Below are 18,923 nucleotides of genomic sequence, written 5' to 3'. Positions count from 1 at the left end.
ATCAGATGGCTGACTGGAATTGTCTCTCCATGCAATTGCATTTTTTAAAAGTATACTTTTTAAAAAGTATACTATTGACTCAAACATTTCCAAAGCTCAGTTGTGTGAAATTCTCCTATATTGGATTTTTACCTTTAAAAAGTGAAGCAGATAAGTATACAGACAGGTCTTAACCAAGATAAATAGAATTTCTTGCAATTATATTTTTGATTCACAGTTAATTATTTATCAATGGCAGCTTTTTCTGTGGATATAGCAATAGAACTTTTATGTAAATTTATGAGTCTTGACCAATTAATTAATTAACAGAACTTGGTTTCATTGGTCCTTTTTCAAGGATTAGATAAAAAGCTTCTACCTGTTTTTTCATCAGTGTTGTAAAAGGTTACTGAGGTCCACTAGTTAATGGTGACTGAATTTAAACTAAAATTAGAACTAAATTTAAACTAAAATGTCTTTAAAGTATATTAGTGAATATTCTTTGCTGTCTAAACTATTTATTCAAGTGTTCAAGGCTTGGCAAAAAACATGTTACAACAAGGGACCCTAACCTTTTGAGCTTGCAGGAATCTTTGGAATTCTAAAAAGTGGGTGATGGAGGGAAGTACAAAATGGGCTGTGGCAGGAGGCACAGCTACTCACAAAATGGTTGCCAGAGCCAATCACAAAATATCAGAGGCAGAGCCAATCACAAAAGAGGTAGAGCCAATCACAAAATATCAGGGTGTTTATGCAATTCTATGTAAATGTTCACGGATAGATTAGATTAGGGCTGTGCTTTGGATTGAGCCTAATTGTTCTTTAGGGCAGGACTCAGAAGGTTGCTGTTGGGGACACATTTTCTTTATGGGACCTATCTTGTGGGGTTCCATAAGGCATAGTCTCATCCCTAATGCTAATCAATCTCTATGTTGAGACCTTAGGAGAAATCACTAATACTTTTTTGAATAGAATGCCAACAATATCTGACAATACTGAACTCTATATTTCTTTATCAAATTCACCTTGTGATGTAATAGAGATTTTGAACCAATATTTGATAACTGCAGGTAAATGACTAAGGGCAAACATACTGAAGTGAGCGAGTGTGGTGTAGTGGTTAAGAGCAGTGGTCTCTAATCTGGAGAATGGAGTTTGATGCCTCACTCCTCCACATGAAGTCTGCTGGTTGAACTGGGACCAGTCACAATTCTCTCTGAATTCTGTCAATCAACCCAGAGGCAGACAATGACAAACCACCTCTGATTGTCTTTTTGAAATTCCTATGGAATTGCCATAAGTCAGGTGTCGCTTGACAATACGCACACTGAAATGGAACCATGACAAGACAGAAGTAAGATTGCTTGGGGTGAGGTCCTGAAGGACATGTTGCCCCCCACTATTGAAGGGTCCAGCTGATTCTCACAGACTCATTTGAAAGCCCAGAGATTATGATTAATCCATATTTGATGTTGGAGAAGTAAGCTGATGCCACTTGAAGAAGGCATTCTATCAACTCTGTTTAGTCTGCAAGATGGAATAGCTTGCATCAGCTGACCTGGCCATGTGGAGCCATGCAATAGTTTCTTTGAGACTAGACTACTGTAAGACACTGTATATATTTCTGCCCTTATGACAACATGGAATTACAGTTGGTTCAGAATGCTGCAGGCTGGCTGCTATTGGACATCAAGTAGACTCTGCATATCACTCCCTTTCTTTAGATTCCATGGGTTACCAGTCAAATATCAAGTTCAGTTCAAACTGTTATTGTGGGATGATCAGCCTGAGGCTATTAGGAAGGCTCCAATGCTTCAGTCATTTCCCAAAGTGTACAAAACGGAATTGTTCAGGGGGCTTTCTTGTTTAAGGAGCAAAGCTGGAACTGACTCAGGAACTGACTTTTATTTGGGATAAAGTCTTTCCTACACTGACTGTCTTGTTGCTTTAAACACATTTGCATGCATTGGTTGAGTCATCCCTGCCACCAGTTCTGCACTTCCAGTGCAGACATGTGTCTTTTTTAGTAGGAATCTTTGCTATCTGATTCAACAATTATCATATCTTGTCATCTGTTTCCCGATTGACTGAAAAGGTTTATTGATCATATTTTCAATCCTTCTTGTGTCCCATTAAGAAAGGCTGACTATCAATAAATAACAATAACAATAATAATTTTATTATCAAATTAACAGGTTTTGTTCATCTGAATTCTCCTCAAAGACAGTAAAGAAGAGCCAGTTCTGTTAATTATGCCAGCTGTAGGGTGAATCTTTGTTTCTCTCCTCTGTTTTGTACAGCATTGAGCACCGTATCAGCATTAAATAAATATTAAACAAGAGCAGCAGAGCAACCCTTTCAACTGAATTTGAAATCTGAGTTATTAACAGTGAAGGGCAAACTCCCCCTTGCTGTCTGGAATCATAGCTGGATTGCCAATTATGAGCATCATGACTGATGGTTTGGGGGAAGTTGCTTTTTGAGAGTTTTAAACTGACTGACGGTATAAAATAAAAATTTGTATATGAGCAAAATATGCTGTTCAAGTCTATTTTTAGCTAGAATCATGGACACTAGTGACAGCTTCGTTACACATCAGCAAATACCCCTAAAGAGAATGCACAATATTAAAAATGTGTTTAATAATCCTCAAAGCCTTAGTGTACATTGCCACATGTACATTATATCCTAACACAATGCTGACACTGGATGATTGTTTGTAGTAGTAGCAGTGCTTAGAAAGTATATTTAGGATTCAGATTTATAGATGATCTAAATATTTTCAAAAAAAGATCTAAGGGGTATAATAATTTACAATGCTCTATGATTTATGATACACTATGAATAATTTAAATAGAAGCTCAAATTATAACTCCTTTGTTGGGTTACTGGCATTCTGCTGACTTGAGATACAATAATTCCTAAATTACTTGGAAAATATTAACCATGCTCATGGACCATGCACACAGATATGGTTGCCAGCTCCAAGTTGAGAAATATCTGCAAATTTGGGGGTGTGTGTGGAGCTTAAGGAAGGTGGGGTTTGGGGTGGGGAGGTACTTCAGTGGGATATGATGAAGAAGATTTGGTTTTTATACCCTGCTTTTCTCTGTCTTTAAGGACTCTCAAAATGGCTTACAATCACAATCACGCTGTGATGTATGTGGGGTGGAGAACTGTTGACTAGCCCAAGGTCACCCAGCAGGCTTTATGTGGAGGAGCAGGAAATTGAACCTGGTTCTCCAGATAAGAGTCTGCCGTTCATAATCACTACACTTCACTGGCTCTCCAATGCCATTTTCTCCAGATGAATTGATCTCTGTCACCTGGAGATCAGTTGTAATTCCAGAAGATCTCCAGTCATCCCCTGAAGGTTGGCAACACTAAGTGCAGATGTGAAAGAGGTGCGGGTTCATACTTTCTCTACAGCTTCTGTTCATGTATTACATCCTTCTCTCATCTATGAATCACTTCAATCAAGTTTAGCATTGCACCTGCATAAGGCTAGCCATGGGTGCCCAAAGGTGTGGTTTGTAAATCAACATCCAAGAAGGGATGCTTAAGGAATATTGCCCTGCCAGATTTATTCCAGTATTTTGGGCTTCTATGTTAGCAGAAATAGTTGCCAGGCTTTTTTGGCATTTATGTCTGCAGGATGCATGCATTCAAGAGTATTATATGAAAACTTTTTTTGCTGAACTTGTCGGCTTTAAAGGTATGCACTTTTTCTGTTGCTCAACAGCTTTCCTCCCATCCACCCCCTACAAAATCAGCAGAAGCAGATGTTATTACTACAGTGATTTTAGAGTAGTTTTTCTGCAAGAAGAAAAAAAGCAAACCAAAGGGTAAATGTTCATTATGAAAATAATTAATTCTTTAGGAGTACAAGATCAGGGGGAAAACATATTTTCAGTATTTCCAACCAATAGGAAATTGCACTTCTGCAGAATTATTTAAAAACAATTTCATAAATTTTCTCAACACAGTTCAAAATAAAAGTTAGTTAATTTCTTTCTTTCTACATTCCCAGTGTTCTGAAAGTACTGATGAAGTACTTGTGCTGATTTTTAAATATATTCTTTCTGGATAATTATTAGTCTTTAATAAAATAATGATTTATAATAAACTTCAAAATTGCAAGGCTTTTTTATGTTACAGTGACTGTGCATACATATAATCCACTTACAACATTATGAAATTCTAAGTTACTGATAGAAGACAAGGAAGTAGACCCTGAAAGGCAAAGGAGAATAGAAGAATAGTAGAATAATAACACTGGAAATAAAGGACTTTTCCCTACTTTAAACCCTAAATTCAAATTATCATTTTGAGACAATTCTAGTTATAGTTAACAATGATCAGGATGTATGCATAAGCATTAAAGCAAAACTATGGAAAGGAGGAATTTTTGAATGTAAAATATATTTTCAGTGTTTCTAGAATCTATGAGGACCAAACTAGATATTACATTTTTGGCCAGATTGGATATAGGGCCCTTTCCACACAAACCCATTAAAATGTTTGGTGGCAGGAAATAAAATGTTTCCTCCATGGAGTTCCACATTGTTTTTACCCTTCTTTAGTTCCTAGGTTTCCCAAACTCAAACTTGCTTTCTCTACAGCCACACAGGGGTTCTCAGGAATGCCATTTTAAGGCTCAGAGGGATTCCTTTTGAGCTTGGAGCTATAGTGTGTGCTCCTGCCTCCCTCCCCGCCCCCAATGTCATTTTCTAAAGCAGGAGCAACCCTGGCAGGGAGTTATATACATAACTTTGGAGATATATATGCTGGGAATACTCCATGTGCAGGTCCAAAGTTATGTAAATAATTCTCTGTTGGGGCCATTTAAGCTCTGGAAAACAATGGAGTGGGATAAAGCAAGAGCCTTCCCCCATGCCACAATTTCAAGCCAAGAAGTCTCCTTTGATTCTCTAAAATGACATTAGCAGCTGCTGCTTTGAGGCTCTAAAGTAAGCAAGTTGGGTCTAGGAAGCCCAGACCCAACTTGCCAAAAGTCATAATGTCTACTTGGACTTTGAGACTGGAAACATTACACATCCATTAGGTCGATATGTTTTGGGTGCTCTTTGCTTTCATGTCTAGGAAATGTATTTGCCAATGCCTACCAGTTCCTTCTTCTTCATGCATTCCATGAGGATTATGAAGAGATGCTGTGCCTGGGTCCGAGTGTAGGTGAAGGTCTTCTGGATGGTAACAAGCAACTGATCTCTCAGGGATTCATTGATAAGACTGAAATCCATAAAATGAGAGAATTTTTTAAAAAAGATTCTAGCATGGAACAAGCAACTTATATGTAGGGCTGTTTGTATGGAACAACTGTCTATCTGAGCCAAGGAAACCTAAAAGCTAAATTCTGAGACCTATACAGATCAGTTAAATGTTTACAACTTCTGTGATTTTGGATATGTTCCCTATCACTCTGCAACTATTACTCTGCCTTAGCCAGGGACAGGGACAGGGACAGAGCTGTGTGACATCTCATTACCACTGGAAATCTTGTTCAGCTTTCCTTGTTACTAATCAAATTTCATCACTAATTGCCCATGTAGATTAAAGCCCTCAGCGATACAGGCTGAAAACCAACTCTTCTCAAAATGAAAGCTGAGATTTACAGGAGGTTGCATTTTGCAAGCATTTTGCACTTCTGCATTTGCATGGCTTTTTTCCTGACAACATTCATTCATGCCTGGAGAGTAAGAATGCATAAAACCTGGACCATTGCAAGTTTAATCAAATAAAGAGAAAACAAAAGGGGTTTTTTTAAGGCCCTTTGTATGATACGTGAATTTGGTTTCTTTGCACCAATCTGGTTTCAGTTCATTATTTGGCAGAAAGGCTTGGAAATTTATCCTCTGTTAGGACATTCTGTCTACAGCTGACTATCTACAGCTGACTGTTTCCTTATACTTTAAGTGAATTTTAGTTACTCTACTCCTTACTGAACATTTCATTCAAATTTCATTCAATTTATATACACACACACACACACACACACACACACACACACACACACACACACACACACACACACACACACACACACACACACACACACACACACACACATACATACATACATACATACATACATACATACATACATACATATATATTCCATTTTTCCATACAGTGCAGTGGTTCCTAATGTCCACATTTTTCATAAGCTGAAAAAAAACTTTGCTTGTGATGCAATAGGAATCCATCATGCCATTAACACCCTTCAGACAACCTAGTTCAATGCAGTTTCCACTTAAAACCCCCCCACTTCTCCAGCCAGATTAGGAGCCCTGCATAGATCATATATTTTTGTTACTGAAACAGTATGGGACATTGGTTCACTTCATTCAGTCCAGTGGTCTGTGGATCCCACTACTTGGTGATTGAGAAAATGTCTGCAGTGGGGGGAAACCAGCACACTGGGGCCACAAGACAGAACTGTATTCAAATATTAATATGTACATTTTAAATGTTTAACAACCCAATCCAGGGGGCGGGGTCACCTCCCAGATGTGATGCAGGCCTGCGCTGGTGGATTTCCCCTCCCTGGGACAGTTACCTTGGTGGAGAGGTAAAAATGCTGATGGGTGGATACTGTGGCCATGATGCCCTAATGTGGTGCTGGAGGCAATGCCAGCATTCCCACGCTGCAGCTGGCCCCATCAGCACAGCAGGGGCATGCTGGAGGCATTCCTGGGGGTAGAGCTGTAGTCAGCTTCCACCTGGCCATGGAATGCCGTGACCCAGACCTTCGAATTATGCTACTTGAGAGGGTGGTGTAACTCCATTCAGCCCAATGGAGGATTTTCAGGTGGTGTTGTGCCCCTGGACTGTTCAATAATGAGATTACATGTTTAAACAATTTATTGAAAACAGCAACAGGATGAAGCATTTAGATTTCAATTGACGGAACTAAGAATTAAAGGCCAAAAAACAGTTTCCATTATACCCTCATGCCATTCCTCCCCTTCCATGTCACTTGATACCACCCTTCAGTGCCAGTTCCCAAGGGGGACAAGCACTTCTCTATTCTCATGGGAAGGCAGAGGCATTACCTTCACCAAAGCAAAACAACCCATACTCCCTAATGCTTTGAAATGCAGAAGCCAGCAGCTGCCTAACAAGCTGATTAGCCCATGCCTAAAAGCAAAACTAAGAAGCAGGCAAGAGATAACAGTCCATGACAGAGGATCCCACATCTGGGCCAGGAGAAATGATGGGATTGGGCCAGAACAAGGTCAAATCATTACAGGTGTTTTTTCTTTTTGGATGCACTACCTGAAACTTCTCTATATACTGTAGTGCAAACTTTCAGATGGGGTATCATCATTATGTGCATGGCACTTCACTAAAGTAGATAAGGCATAGACACTCTGAATAGATGCTGAAAGTATGTGGACCACAGCTCAATATAATATCAAACTGTTACTGGTTTATGGTCGCATCACCTGGGAGTTGTTATTCCCAGAGATCAAACTGAAATATTTAAGCATTTGGTATTTAAGTTCTAAGTCAGTGAAGTCAGTTCTTAAAATGGCACTGCTAATCCAACAGGGCTGCTTTTTATCCAGCATTGCTCCTGAATTCACAGGTAGCAGGGATGGCCCAAGCTAGCCTGATCTTGTCTGATTTCAGAAGCTAAGCAGCATTGGTCCTAGTTAATATTTGAATGAGAAACCACCAAGGAATATGAGGGTTGCTACATAAAGGAAAGCAATTGCAAATACCTCTGTTAGTCTATTGCCTTGAAAACTCTACTGGGTTGCCATAAGCCAGTTTTGACTTGATGACATTTTACAAGCGTACACACAGACACTGTGTCTCAAAGCATCTTTTCTCAAACTGATCTGCTAGGTCCAATAACTGCTAGATAAAGACAGCCTACCATGGCGATATACTCCTTGGAGATTCCTGCTGTAATATCCTATTGGGAGGTGGGGGGGGGGGGGGGGGAGTGGTGGATAGGATGCCACTGAAAATTGTTCAGAAACTTCAATTAAAAAATCTTTGCGATCAGATTGGTAGGAATGAAGAGCAAGGCTTTTTCAGCACTACAGAACTCCTTCCATCCGGCTGACAGCAGATGGCAGGAGTTGAAATCTTCTTTTCCATCAGATATTTGGTGACTGAGGAAGATTACTCTTTTAACTAACATCCTCCACATTGCTATTTTTATCCTGTAGTTTTTAATAGGATGCAATTTCTAGCATAGTTTATGAATATTTAATTTTTTGTATTTTATTGTATTTTATAAACTCCTTCTTTTGGAGGTTTTCTAGGGCATAATATTAATAAACATAGAAATAACACATCTCACATGCCTCTGAAAATGCCAGCCATAGATGCAGGCAAAACATTAGGAGCAAAAATTACTAGATCACAGCCACACAGTTCTGAAAACTCATAACAGCCAGTTGATTCTGGCTTTCAGCAATACAGAAAAATAAATATCACAGCTGTTTTTTTCAAAAATCTCTAGGCTACTGTGAGAGGGCAAATGCTGCTCACAGAAACAGAGAGTATAGCCCTCTTGGTGGATGAATCAGTATGCTGATCAGACAATGTCATTGTAATCTGCATTATCTGGTGACTAATTCTCCTCTTCCTGATATCCTGGTCAAACTGTGAAAACTGCAGGGTTCCAGCATATTGAAAATTAACAATCTTTTCCAATCACTTCCAAAAGTCAAAGAACAGGGCATTTCAATTTCTGATTAGTTGATTTCCAAATGTAAATCCCTAGCTGCTATCTCAGAGTGGTTGTGTTACCTAATCATCAGCAATTTCCACCGAAGCCTGATTAAGGAGTTTCACATTTGAAATTAAAAAGCCCACACATATCTTACAGGGATCACTGAATATAATTTTTGGGATAAATGTTATAACTTCATTGGCATCAGAAAAACTATTCCATGAAATATTAGTTCTTGCAGGCAATTTCCTAACATTGGAAAGGCTAGTCATTGAGAGTATTTATTGATAAGCTGTTTCAACAAAATACATTATGAATCTCTGTTTGATTTAGCCATTCAGAAATTGTATCCTTTGAAGGGTGAAAGCTCTTGTGCTGCCACAGTTGTTTTCTCATTTAAAATCTCAGAGTCAGATTTGTCAGTCTACTATTTAGGATAGAAGCCAGTGTAATCAAAAGGAAAGAAAATGTACTGAAGCAGTAGGGAAAAAACTATTATAATTTTGGCCATGTCTAGTTTTTTTTTAACAAAAGCTCCCCAAAGAGGTGGGGAAAACAAGTATAATTAAATCAAACTGTTCGCAGCCAGTGTTTTTTGCTTGGTTAAAAAGGTATAAAATCTTCCCACAGCTGCCCACAAATACTAACGGAAACAGTTTTTTAAAAAGATCTGGAGATTGTTTAATGTGACTGACCTTCTGGAAAAAAATAAAACTTAATGTATTTTGCATGCTATCCAAAATGCCAAGAGGAGTGACTTGCAGCCAACATATGGTTCAAATAGCAGTTGTCAAAATGTGCCCCTGAGAGCCTTTGGGTTTCTCAGAAGCTTAGTGGCAATTCAATGAAAAAAAAATCCATGGCAGACAAGGGTCTCTGACAAACACTTTGTCTGCTATTATGATCTCTCCCTTTCCAGTCCAGACCCACCAGCAATTGCTGGGGGCATTCCAGAGAATATTCTCAGTTTTCATGGGGGCATAGCTAGGTTCAACCTAGCATTGCCAATCCACCATTTCTCTTAATGAACACATCCTAAAATATCAAAACGGTTCACAGCACACAGCCGTTCCTTAACAATTGATATAGAAAAGGTTTGTGAGGATATTTAAAAATCACAGGTTTAAAATAATGAACAGCAGAACAGCAATTTGTCTTAAAGTAAGGCTATACCTCTCTGTTTCTGAGAAAGAAGTAGGACATCACACTATTGGGCTATATTAAATGTTTCAAGAACAGTGGGAGTGACTTCTGACACTAGCTCAGCATCTGTAATTTGATGAACAATCTATAATTAAGGTGTGGGAGAAAGGCCATGATGGCAGGGTGAGAAAAGCATGTTCTGAATTTTCATTATTTTCTATTTTTGGAGAAGAGGGTTAATAAAAGCCCCCCTACTTCCCACTCTTCCATTATGTTTGTTGTGCTTATCTGTAGCCAATGTTCCCTTACCTACTCCTTCTTGAGTGCCATTTGTTAAGCTTGAAAGTTTCTTCACCACATTGCCCTAATCAATTAGGCATTATATAATGAGAAGACTTCATGGTGCCTCCTAACCTGTCAAATTTGTTTACTTCGGTGTTTCTCAAACTTTTAAAAGTGGGAACCATTTCTAAATTCACTGCCCCTTTCAGGGTACACTTAATGCCATGTAACTTCCTCCTTTCTAACATAATATGCAAAAATCTCATATCAGTTAATGATGAACAAATTTATATTTTATATAGCTTATAATGTGGTACGGAACAAGCTAGAATTGCTACTTTATATGTTATGCAAGAAAAATTACAATTAAGTTCCACATCTGTAACATTCATCAGGTGCACATGTGCAGGTCAGTCATGGAGAGGTTTAGAAAACTCCTAGCCAACAGAAGTTGCTCCTTTCCCTGTTTCTCACTTGCCAGTTTCTACCCTTTTTGGAGTGAAAGGGAGGTGGAAGGAATGTCCTTACCTCCCTTTGGACAGAGAGCTTGTCAAGATTTATAGACATAAAAAAACTCACACTAGAGCCAGCAGGAAAGATGTGAGACTGCACAGGTAATTACTAAATGAACAAAAGTTTAGATAAGTGCTACTGTAACTCATTATGCATGGAATTCTTACCTCGGGACTCTGCACAGTGGACTTACAGTGGGCTTTCCCCCTGTTTCTCTTTTTATACATGAAAAACTCTGCTTCCTGGGTGCACAGTTTCTCTCTGGCCTGGTTTTCTTAACTCCGCTCATCAACTTATTCTTAAAGTTACAGATCTTAAAGGCACTTATTTGTAAAGGCACAGATCTTATTATACTCAGTAGTCAAGACCGCTGGCTTAGTCGTTAAACTGCAGTTTTATCAATATTACTGTTCCAAAAATTGTTGGAAGTGAAGGACTTTACTCTGTCTCCTGCCTCAACAACAGAGGGGACTTATCAGTAAGTCAGGTAGCTCAAAGGGGTCAAGACACTGCAGATTTTTCATGGTGACTGTGTTTCTTTGCTTTTTTGGAAGTGGCTTTGAAGTGCTGTGCTTTGAAACAGCAGGGGTGGGAGCTGAAATAGTAATCTTGGTCAGAATTTATATCACCTTGAGGCCAATGGCTCTGAAGTCATGACTGCCTAAACTGAAGATACACAGGTTTATCTTTCTGGGAGTTTCAAAGGACTAGGGCTAATGTTGCCTTCAAAAACCAAGTCAAAGAGGCCTTTTTATTTAATGTGAGAAGTACTGTCATGCATTACCATCGGTGTAAATTATTTGTGAACAGGGAATCTGGAAATATACTCCTCTCCAAGACCAAAAAACAATCACAGTTGGTGGTCATCAGAATTGCGGGGTGGGGGATTTTAACCCAACAGAATCTATATTTTTAAAAGAGGACCTTATGGGATGTGTCAGAAGGCCAAAAATTCAGGCTTCTCACCTTTTTTCCCCCTCATGGGAGCTTCTGCAACTATTAGATATAGCTTTCTTTGCCTCTCATAAAATAACAGTTTTTGAAAAAGGACATGAAAAATTGTGAGGAAAAAGTACTTGAGTCGGATAACTATTCTCCTCACTGGAGAAAAGGGAGCAATGTCAAAGATAACTTCTTTCAGGAGTCACAGAGAAAGTACTAAAGGAAGGGCATTCCTCCCATTTCCTTTCATGTTGATAAGGGTCAGAAACGGAGTATGGGAGAAAAGGTGTTTTCATTAGGAGCTTTCTAAAATGCTATGTGGTCAGCCCATATATGCACAAAACTCATGTAGGAGAGGTACCACAATATGAACCATAGTTAAAACTAAGAGTGTAATCCAGTTGGAGGGGGGAGTGCTGCAGTGACTAGAGGGGGTGCAGTGAAGGCGCAGCCGCACCACCTCCAAAGGGCTTTTGGGTGACACAGAAGGATGGCAAACCAAAAAAACCTCCTGCCACCAAATTGTGCCACAGACTACATGCTTATGTTGCATTTTTGTGCAATGAAAGTTTGCAGGTATGGGGGCCAGTGTTTCCAGGCTGGAATGCTAGTGGAAACAAACTAATATTGATTCAATTCTCAGGAATGCCCTGGCCTGCCACCCCCTATGTTGGGCATAAGCAATGGGCATGTGTTCCCTCTTTCCTAAAGACTCACTTCCTTATATATATAATTGGTGCTTACTTATAAGGGAGGGGATATTTACAAACACATGCTTTCATTTTTAGTCAAGTACCAGCAAAAATCTATTTGCCGTATTCTCGTTTTTTAATTCCATAAAAATCAACAAATCACTAAGACTGGACTGTAAACATATTCTTAAGTAATACAGTTAACTCTTAAGGGAAACACTAAGGCTCATTCCGCACATGCAGAATAATGCACTTTCAAACTGCTTTCAGTGCTCTTTGAAGCTGTGCGAAATAGCAAAATCTACTTGCAAACAGTTGTGAAAGTGGTTTGAAAACGCATTTTTTGCGTGTGCGGAAGGGGCCTAAGAGAAAAAAATATAATTAATAACATTTAAATTTTTAAAAAGAAAATGTTCTACAACATGCTGGGAGTCTGTGTATGTCTCTGTGTTGAATACTGTTCAAAGAAAGAAATGTATTTAAATACTAAGAAAAATCTCAAAACATCAGCATATTTTGAAGAGGGGGATATCTAGCTGCCATGCATACAATTATGCAGCAGATCCATTTTCCTATTATTCAAATGGATCTCTCATTAGACTTGTTCCATTCTGATGTGGGTGTATGTGTGTGTGTGTGTGTGGGGGGGGGGGAGGCCAATAAACCTATACTTTCTGATACCCATCTCCCTGTTTACATTTTGTCAAAGAGCACAAACAGCAGATTTAATTATGGTCAGCTAAAGAAAAATCATTTCTAGGATTTTAGAGCTGATTTGCTGAAGAAGGAAAGGGTGTGAAACAATTGTGATAGACTATGTCACTATACAATAAAATATCAGATAATTCTGGGGCTGTATATCATATGTAGGGAAAATCATGAGGCTTAATTTGAAAACAAGCAAACAATTCCAGGGATGGAGCATGTTTTTCAAATATATTATTAGGACTGTCAACAATACAGAGAAAAAAATGCCCATTCCTTTTAGTAGATGTTTAATGGGAGGTAATTTTCCTGGTGGTAGCACATACCTCCCTGCCCTGAAAAGCTTGAACTGCACATTTCCTCACATTAGGCTTCTATTAAAGGGGCAGGGCATTTTTGTGGGCTTTTGGCAACCCTACATATTATACAGCTTCCTTGATTTTGCAAAATTTATTCCTTCTCATGTTCTGGCTCTGCCAGACCAATTTTATTTTCCTCCAGCCACTTCCATTTGGATTAGTGGAGAAATCCATCAATAGAACTTATTTATCAAGAGGAGATATAAAATCAAGTCTTATAAGCAGATAATTTGCATAAAGCATGTGAGCTGTCACATAGCTTAGCTTTTTGCCTTTATGAACTATGCTCAGTGTATATTGTGATGCTTCTTTGCCATTAGCAAGACTTGATATTTTCCAGTTCAAATTCTTAGTGAATTCAGTAAACTTGAATTAATTGCAACCAGGAATAGAAGGAAAGTATTTTTTCAACATAAATCATATAAAGAACTAATTATACTTGGTGTAGTTGTCAAGTAATTTAGTTCAAAGATTGACATATTACCACCTCTATTCTGCTCAAAGCTTTAGTTGAAATCCATTTAAGGCCTGTGGTAATCCTCTTTTATGCAACACAGTGAAAAAGTGTCCTTAGCAACAACAAAAGTGTCCTCAGCAACACTTTCTGAGCAGATGAATCTTATTTTCACAGATTTTAAAAAGAATTCTGCCCAATTACAAAAAAGGTGAACTGAGTCTTCCTGCTTATTTTCAATGTGGGAAATTCCCTGATGTGAAAAAATACAGTGATATACATTACGTTCAATATATGACAACCACATATTTATAACAACACACTTCCATCCATCAGCGCTCAGAAACTCCTGACCAGTCTGGCTAGGGGGTGCATGTAGATGTTAAAAAACATTGGGGAGAGGATCGACCCCTGCGGCACACCACAAACTATGGAATGATGCCTGGAGTTCTCCCCTCCCATTCCACCTGCAGTCCCCAGTCACAGAGAACCGAGGTCAGCCAACACAAGGCTTACCCACGTACCCCGATCTCGGCAAGGCAGCAGACCAGAAGGGGCATCTACCATATCAAATGCTGCGGTGAGGTCTAACAACACCAGCAGTGCCAGACCGCCTCTATCCAGGTGGAGCTGGAGTTCATCCAAGACTGCACCCAGAACTGTCTCGGTCCCATGTCTAGTGTGGAAGCCGGAATGGAAGGGATCCAGCACTTTTGTGTCATCCAGGAACCTCTGGAACTGATCCAACACTGCTTGCTCAATTACCTTGCCCAGAAACGACAGATTCGAGACTGGGAAGTAATTGGCCAGATCCAAATGGTCTAATTGAGGTCTTTTCAGGAGCAGGCAGACTACTGCCTCTTTAAATCAACCTGGAAAAAACTTTTGCTCTAGGGAGTTATTGATGATATTCAACAGGTGGCCCTGAAGCTCCTCCCTATTGGCTTTCACAAACCAGGAAGGGCACGAATGAAAAGGACAGGTGGTAGATCGTACAGCTGCCAGGGTCCTGTCCACATCAGCCAAGTCGAGTGGGCTGAAGAGGTCCAAACACAGACCAAAAGATGGCCGAGGGGCCTCCGGTTCCCTTATTGTATTAATTGTGGCAGGAAGGGACTGGCGGAAAATCAAGACTTTACCTACAAAATGGTTCGCAACAGCCTTACAGCTAAATGCCAATTCCTGTGCTTTAGGGCCCATAGAAGAGGTCATAAGTGTCCAAATTAACCTAAATAATTGCATCAGATGCCAACTTGCAGCAGCAATAGAGGAAGCAAAGTGAACCCATTTTACCTCCTTCACCGCTTTCTAGTAGGATCTCACAAGCATCCTATTTGAGTGTCTTGTCCCTTCGTCATGAACCACTACCACACTTGCTCTAGCCCTCTCTACTCCCGCTTCATCCTTCTCACCTCCTCAGTATACCAAGGAGTTGGCACAGGTGTGGAGAGGGCACCTTGGAGCAACAGCCTCAATGGCTTCAGAGAGCCTGGTATCCCAGCTCTCTACCAGTGCACCAAAAGTGTCACCAGTGGGTGGAGTCTCCCGCAGGATGTTCTGGAACCGCACAGGTCCATTAGTCTCTGCTGCAGGCCAAAATATGCCCATTGCCTAGACGGGGGGGGGGGGGCACAGCAGCAGCAATCTGAGCCTTAAGGATGTAGTTGTTAGACCACGGCACTCTATCAACAGAGGATAAGCCAACATGCACACCAGCTGTGAAGATCAGGTCCAGAGTGTGGCCTTTTGATGAGTGGGACCCCCGATGTTTACAAGACAGAGGCCTAGCATCGCCATGGATAACACTAGATCAGCATCAACAGAAGAAAATGCTGAATCGGCATGGACATTAAAGTCACCCAGCACCAACAGGTTAGGGTGCTGTAATGCCCACCCAGAGATGACCTTGAGGAGCCGTGACAGACTGTCTGCCGGTGTGCTAGGTGACTGGTAAATCAGGCAGAACAGCCAGCCTCTCAGGGGAGTTCCACAGGAGGCCCAAAAACTATTGATTTAGGACAGGGGACGTCCTAAAGGAGATGGAATCTCAGATGAGCATTGCTATCCCTCCAATCCTGTGTCCAAGGTTGATGGAGAAATATGGAACCCTCTGGAATGAGGTCATTGAGGACAACTGTCTCCCCCTCCCTCACCCAGGTCTCCATAATGCATGCGAGGTTCACAGCCTGGTCTCTAAGATAATCCCAAAGCATGGCAGATTTATTGTTTATGGACCTTGCATTCATCAACAGCAACCTCGGAGCAGAGTCAGAAGCTCCCACCACACAATCTGCGCTCGTGGGATAGGCCGCAGGTCAGACAGGGAGCAAGCATAACCATATCTCACTCGATGTCTCTTATATAGCCTGGGTCTACCGCCATAACTCTCATGTCCCGAAATCACAAAAATCATGGGCTCCTCCCAGGCCTCTTTGTGAGTACGGACAAAACAATCCATAATAACCCAGGACTCCCCACAAATCAAGCAAGCATCAGCTAAAATACTACACTACCTAGCCTAACACTATACCAAACACCACACTTAATAAAAACTCAAGGACAATCTGCTAAGATAAATCTAGAAAACTAACTACCTAATGCTCACATTGATCACTAATACTACCTAATAAATATACCTCACAAGGGGAAACAGGAACCTAAACATCTACTCTATCTAATTCTGTCTATGCAGAGGTGCAGGGCTGCAAAGGTGGGGGCAGGGCCAATGTACTTATGTCCACTATCCTTTCTTTCTTAGCACAAGCTGGCACAGTCCCTTCCTGCCACAATTAATACAATAAGGGAACCGGAGGTCCCTCGGCCATCTTTTGGTCTGTGTTTGGACCTCTTCAGCACACTCGACTCGGCTGACTGGGGATTAGCATGAGGCAGCTACATGTGTTCATGTTCAAATTAGAATAAATGGTTCAAAATAAAAAGTATTTTAATAAAATTAATACAAAATTAATAAGAATTAATTAAAATTAATTAATAAAAAACAAAAAACAATTAAAATAATCTAATGGGTTCTGCTACTCCACCAACACCATCCTGTGAAGATTCTGAATTCTAATTTACATTTTTTTAAAAAAACGTTAGCTACTTTGATAGATGTTTACAATTATTTTTCAAGTTTTTCTTACAATGCATGCTTTTTTCAGTTCAGTTAATTCAGTGTCCTTTCTAAACACAATATTCTTCCATGCTATAACCAATGTAATATTATTTAAGCTTGTGAAATATATTTATTTTTTCCTACAGACATGGCTACTTTTCTGGTATTGGTTGGCATTCTGGGCAATATAAAAACTGTTTTAGTCTGTCTTTCCAGAGGAGGTATGTTGCAGAAAATGTCAAAATTATTTTCTGTTGTCAAGATTATGTGAATTGTAAGTGAGGTTTGGTTGTAAATCAAAGGGATTTAGATGATATGTTGTAAAAAGATTACTAATTACTGGATATTACAGGTAAACCAGCTAATCTTCCTTAGAAACTTAGGGTTGTCAGACTGCTGACAGATTCTGAGAGGAAAACATGGGAGGGTCAATCAGGTGATTATGTGATGTCAGTTCTGAGGATTCCTAGAGCAGCTTTTCTAGAGAGGTTTCCCACAGAAATGACATCATGCCATCACCTGACAGCAATTTTTTTGAATTATTTTTTCTTCTGCTGCCCCCAGAAGCAGTGGTGGGAAACAGGAGCTAGGGGCAGAGAATACTCCAGCTCTGCCAGGAAACTGGCAACTTTGGGCAGTTATAGAAGATTCTACCTTGTCCCACGGCTGTTCTCATATTATGACACTTGTGTTGGAAATAGGCAATGTTGCTTTAAAATTGCTGTGATCAGAAGGTACTGGTATCAGAAAAACAATATGGCAATGATTATCAAATCTCTTTCAACTTAGTGAGTTTCACAACTGCTTGTTAGCATCTGAAGATTTTTTTAAAAATCCTTTATTCAGTTTCAGACTTTAATCATTCTTGATATATTGGCTCACTAAATAATATTTTAGAAACAGAAGTAATACCCCCAGAACTGATGGATTAGGATAACTAACCCCCCAAAACAACAACAACAACAAGAAGAAGCAAACCATTTATTTGTTCCTGTATAGAAGCATGGACGTTTCATTTTGTCTAATTAACATGGGTTGTCATGTCGTGCTTGCATCCTCTCTGATTTGATGAAGAGATTTATGGCTTTTGTGTTCTCTGTATTGAAATATTGCACTTAGCACTCATACACTTCCATGGGTAGAATACAGTTTATTATGTAATCCATAATGTACATGACTTGAATCCTGGGTAATGGCAAAATGTTACAGTGACGTTTAAAGATCCCCCCTCTTTAAACTTACTGTACACAAAACAATTCTCATGTTTTCAGTTTTAAGCACAACATATGAAGACTTTGGATGAAAAGTATAGTATTTAATATAGAATTATATGATACTCTAGGAAAGAAGCAAACACCATAATAAACTGTCAAAATATACCCCACGGGAATGTGTCCTCATCCCTCTTGCAGTGATAACCATAGACTGCAATCCTGACAACACTTTCTGGGGAATAAGCTCCATTGAATAAAATGGGATTTACTACTGAACAGATCTGCTTAGGATTGTTCCAAGTGTATCAGAAAGGTTTGTTGTACTCATGATTTATGTTAAATCAGGCACAGGTGTGTTATGAACCTTAACATACATGTTTGAAATGATCTATGACATGCCAATGACATTGAGAGATACAAGTCCTTTTGACAATATGTTTGCCATAGGTATGACTTGTATAATGAAGAATAATTGTGATGAAATTTCTGAAGATGATCTATGGTTGTCTCCAGACAATGTTTTTTTGGGTCAACTTAAGAATCTAATGGTTACTTTTGGTCTGTAATGACATCTGTGGTGTCTTCAACCTTTTAACCCTATCTACAACTGTGCAAGATTTCCAGTGGACAGTCTTGGCCCAAAGGCTTCATTACCGTATGTTTACACTTGACTGGAGATTAGTAAACCAGATAAAAGGTTTGGCATAAAAGGTGGCAAAAGAAGTGGATCCAGACACAAAGAAATTAAGACTGCAGTAGCAGCAGGGGAAATAGAGGAATTTAGGGCAATTTTGACTGAGGGTGATCTCTGTGAT

The 18,923-nt window shown here is 39.6% G+C and overlaps 1 protein-coding gene across 3 annotated transcripts in view; it reads right to left on the bottom strand.

Moving 5' to 3' along the window:
- Window positions 1-18,923, bottom strand: part of TRPM3 (transient receptor potential cation channel subfamily M member 3) — a 305,116-nt gene that overhangs the window by 106,338 nt on the left and 179,855 nt on the right. For all 3 annotated transcript variants that reach the window (XM_048503482.1, XM_048503483.1, XM_048503484.1), the window contains exon 8: window positions 5,106-5,229. In XM_048503482.1, coding sequence (XP_048359439.1) covers window positions 5,106-5,229 — 124 coding nt within the window. The remainder of the gene's footprint in view (window positions 1-5,105; window positions 5,230-18,923) is intronic.

This window comes from Sphaerodactylus townsendi, linkage group LG07 (assembly GCF_021028975.2).
Source record: "Sphaerodactylus townsendi isolate TG3544 linkage group LG07, MPM_Stown_v2.3, whole genome shotgun sequence".
Lineage (NCBI taxonomy): Eukaryota > Metazoa > Chordata > Lepidosauria > Squamata > Sphaerodactylidae > Sphaerodactylus > Sphaerodactylus townsendi.
This window is presented reverse-complemented; position numbering and strand designations above follow the sequence as displayed.